A 4,209-nucleotide genomic window follows, 5' to 3' on the forward strand; every position below is an offset into this window, starting at 1 on the left:
TATGTTGTTCCACAACTCATTAGTCCAATTGATAATGAAAATGTTCGAGAATAATTGTGTTTTAAAGTCATTTGAACACATTAGAAAACAAATGAGGCTAACACGGTTTGTCTTCATTCATTTAATCAAAATTATTATAATTCTAACACAATTGAAGGTATTTACAATAGAAAAGCCGATCAAAATCAATCAATAGTGTTTTAAAGAAACAAATTATATTTGGTTCAATAATAAATAGAAAAATGACGTAGTTGAATTATCTGAGGGAAAAACCAATAAGTTTAGGAATCTGTTTACGTATTTGACCTTTAATTTTTGTTTTTATATATTGTTATTGTAATTACACAAAATATATAATTAAAAAAAAAAATTGAGAGGGTTAAGTTTGTCATTTGACATGGTACTTCCTTAGCATAATAACATCACTCAAAACTTCAACTTCTTCAAACAGAATGTGAAAAAACAGTTCGAAGTCTCCAAACATGGCGGTGACGGACTTTTTCGCCGGCGAGATTACCACCGAACTCATAAAATACCTGCTGTTGATAGTTAAAAAATCCACTTTATGCCGTTCAAGCGCAGAGAATCTCATTGACAATATCAATGGTCTTCTTCCAATCATCCAAGAAATCAAACAAACCGGTGTTGAACTTCCACAGATACGGCAAACTCAGCTCGACGATTTCTCCAAGCTTCTCCGAGATGGCTACGAACTCGCCGGAAAAGTTCTCCACTCCGGCCGTTGGAATATGTACAGGTGTCACCTTCTCATTCGACTCTAATTTCAATGAATTGAACTTCTTCCTGCTCAAATTAGGGTTATTGTTAGAAATGAGTACTTAAATTTATATTATGCCTTATTAATAACAGGAACCTACAGTTGGCTAGGAAAATGGAGAGGTTAGAGAAAAGAGTAGCGAGGTTCATGCAAGTTACAATGCAAGCTCATGTACTAGCTGATGTTCATCATGTTAGGTTTAATATGGAGCAGAGATTTGATGTGCTTGAGCATAGGCTTAAAGCTATAAAAATCGGAGTTGACGATAGAAGTGGTGGAGGAGGAGGGTGTTTAGGGGAAGCTGTGAAAAGAATGGAAGAAGATGAGAAATGGTTTGAGGATAGTTTTGTAAATTTAGGTGCTGGGATTGAATTGGGGAAGAGGAAGGTGAAGGAGATGCTGATGGGTGAACAAGATAGGGGTGTGTTTGAGATTTGTGGAATTGGGGGTAGTGGCAAAACTACCTTGGCTAAAGAGATTTGTAAAGATGATCAAGTTAAAAGTAAGTAATTAATCCCAGAAAAGTTTCTCATGTAGAGTATTTTAGCTTTTTGCGGGGTTGAATTCTTGAATGGTTACTCAACTTATAGTTATTATCTCAGAAAATCACTTTTCCTTCTTGATTCTGATGCACAGAAAGTCACTTTGTTAGATATAAACTATTAGTTGAGTGACCATCTGTGAAATCAACTCCTATGTTGCGTTGCTGATGATCGAGTTTTTTGTTTTTACTCTTCTGTTGCGTATGAAACAGTGGATAAAAGTTGAAAACTTTATTAGCTATTATCTCTATTTATCAGTTGAATTCTAATAGAGATCAATTTTGTATGTAAATGACTCATAAAAAGTTTTGATTGGAGTACAGTTTAAATTGGTCTTAAAAAAACCTTTTCTTTAAATAATGGTATGGTATCTGGGCCATGTTTTTCCAGGTTATTTCAAGGACAAGATTTTCTTTTTTACTGTCTCTCAATCTCCAAATGTGGAGCAATTAAGGAAAATGATTTGGGAAAAGATATCAGGGTGTAATCTCCATGGTTATGGATACGGGGAGATGTTTCCCCAGTGGAACCTACAGTACCAATGGAATACGAAATCTGCATCCCCGGTACTCTTGATTCTTGATGATTTGTGGTCTGCATCTGTTCTAGAGCCACTAGTTTTCAAGATCCCCGGATGCAAGATCCTAGTTGTATCGCGCATCAAGTTTCCTCCATCGATCATTGACTGTGTTTATGATTTAGAGCTGTTAAGGGAAGATGAAGCTATGTCCTTATTTTGCCATTTTGCTTTTGGACACAATTCCTTTCCGCGTGGTTTCAGCCAAAAGCTTGTCAAAGAGGTATTAGTGTATGTTTTTGGCAGCATGTTAATTTTTCTTTGCAAAAAACTTCTTGTTATACTTGAGTTAAGCTAACTAAAGCTTCTTGGACTTTTTAGATCGTGGATGAATGTGAAGGGCTTCCTTTGGCTCTTAAGGTCATTGGATCTTCATTGAAGGGAAAACCTGAGATGTTATGGACAAGTGCAAAAAACAGATTATCACGATGCCAACCTGTCTGTGAGTCTCATGAACTGCAGTTGCTTGAGCGAATGAAATTGAGTATTGACTGTTTGCCTGAGAAGGTGCGAGAGTGTTTCCTGGACTTGGGTGCTTTCCCAGAAGACAAGAGGATTCCTCTCGATGTTCTAATTAACATGTGGGTGGAGCTACATGATATTGATGAGGAGGAGGCTTTTCACATTCTTGTTGAACTTTCAGACAAAAATCTCCTAAATCTAGTCAAAGATGCACGGTAAGTGGTGGATTCAAATCTCTTCAAACAATCTTTTAATTTTTGTTAGAAGGTGATTGTTTATGGAAAAAATCAATATGTTGATAGTCTTCAATGTGTTATTCATGTGGCAGAGCCGGAGACATGTATACAAGTTACTATGAGATATCGGTGTTTCAGCATGATGTATTACGAGACCTAGCAATTCATATGAGCAACCGTGATGATATAAATAAGAGAAAGCGATTGGTTATGCCGCGAAGAGACACAAGCTTCCCAAGAGAATGGGAAAGAAATGTGGACGAACCTTTCCATGCACGAGTTATCTCTGTGCATACAGGTATTAGATCCTTGGTTAATGCTGATTGCTTAGTAATGAAAAGTTTCTCTTGTGATATAAACATAAATATTTCTCTGTAATGTAGATGAAATGAGAGAAATGGACTGGTTCAGAATGGATTGCCCGAAAGTTGAAGTACTGATTCTCAACTTTGCCTCATCTGAATACTTCTTGCCTCCTTTTCTGGAGAACATGCCAAAGCTAAGGGCATTGATAATCATAAACTATAGTGCTGGCAATGCCGTTCTTCATAACATGTCTGTATTCAGTCATTTAACCAACTTGAGAAGCCTTTGGTTCGAGAAGATATCCATCACTCACTTATCTGACTCCACAAATCCTCTCAATAACCTGCGAAAGATATCTCTAGTGCTTTGTGACATGAAAAACAGCTTAGATGAGTCAGATGTAGACCTCCCTGGTTTGTTCCCACAGCTCTCGGAGTTCACAATGGATCACTGCATCAACTTCAACAAGCTACCATCAAGCATTTGCCGGTTGCATAAGCTCAACAGCCTGAGTATCACTAATTGTGATAGTCTTTATGAACTTCCATCTGATTTAGGTGAATTACAAACTGTACAAGTTTTAAGGATATATGCCTGCCCACATCTGAAAAGGCTTCCCCCGGGAATCGGTCATTTGGTAAAGCTGAAGTACCTTGACATTTCACAATGTGTTGGTTTGAGATGTCTCCCTGAAGCAATTGGTTGCTGTAGAAACTTAGAGAAGATCGATATGAGGGAGTGCCCTCAAATCGACAGTTTGCCTAGCGCTCTATCCTTTCTTGAATCATTACGCTGTGTTATCTGTGACGATGAAGTTTTTTGTCAATGGAAAGACGTTGAGAAGGCTGTACCAGGTCTCTGTGTACAGGTTGCCGAGGAGTGCCATACTCTTGACTGGCTATCTCAGTAATCAAAGTTTTCAATTCCCTTACGTTGGGCTTCTTTTGTGTAAATATAGCAAGGTTCAGTTAATTTTCCAGTTCTGTATTTTCCCCTTTACATGGGGTTCCTTATATCTCTTGTAAATAATATATATAGCTACATGTAAATATATAGATGGATTACTTCTCAATAGCTGATCTTTCCTTTTACTTTACCATAATGCTGGAAGCAAAATTACAAAAGGTAAGCCAAGACTAGGGCGAGTTATCTGCTATAACTCGAGCAACATTTAAATTCTGAATCCATCGTAAGAAATTCAATGATAAGAGGTATGATTCAAAATTTATAAACTTAAAATTTTAAGCAGTTTTTTTTTCATCATGAAGCAGAAAATGAGAGTTGAAGTAAACGTGTGGACCCTGCTAA

General features: G+C 37.1%; 1 protein-coding gene across 1 annotated transcript; it reads left to right on the top strand.

The window, feature by feature from the left end:
* The first annotated feature begins 482 nt into the window (after positions 1-482).
* Positions 483-3,975, top strand: LOC107018047 (probable disease resistance protein At4g33300). The gene is made up of 6 exons (XM_015218406.2): positions 483-757; positions 871-1,280; positions 1,711-2,120; positions 2,219-2,574; positions 2,688-2,893; positions 2,979-3,975. Exons 1-6 carry the CDS (start codon positions 483-485, stop codon positions 3,809-3,811), a joined length of 2,490 nt encoding a protein of 829 aa, XP_015073892.1. The 3' UTR covers positions 3,812-3,975.
* The last annotated feature ends 234 nt before the right edge of the window (positions 3,976-4,209 follow it).

This window comes from Solanum pennellii, chromosome 4, assembly GCF_001406875.1.
Source record: "Solanum pennellii chromosome 4, SPENNV200".
Taxonomy (NCBI): Eukaryota; Viridiplantae; Streptophyta; class Magnoliopsida; order Solanales; family Solanaceae; genus Solanum; species Solanum pennellii.

Bases quoted from the DNA above. Each gene is read 5' to 3' on its own strand.
- LOC107018047 (XM_015218406.2), top strand. From the start codon at position 483: ATGGCGGTGACGGACTTTTTCGCCGGCGAGATTACCACCGAACTCATA. The intron at 758-870 runs GTGTCACCTTCT...TATTAATAACAG, and splicing joins GGCCGTTGGAATATGTACAG to GAACCTACAGTTGGCTAGGA. The intron at 2,121-2,218 runs GTATTAGTGTAT...TGGACTTTTTAG, and splicing joins GCCAAAAGCTTGTCAAAGAG to ATCGTGGATGAATGTGAAGG.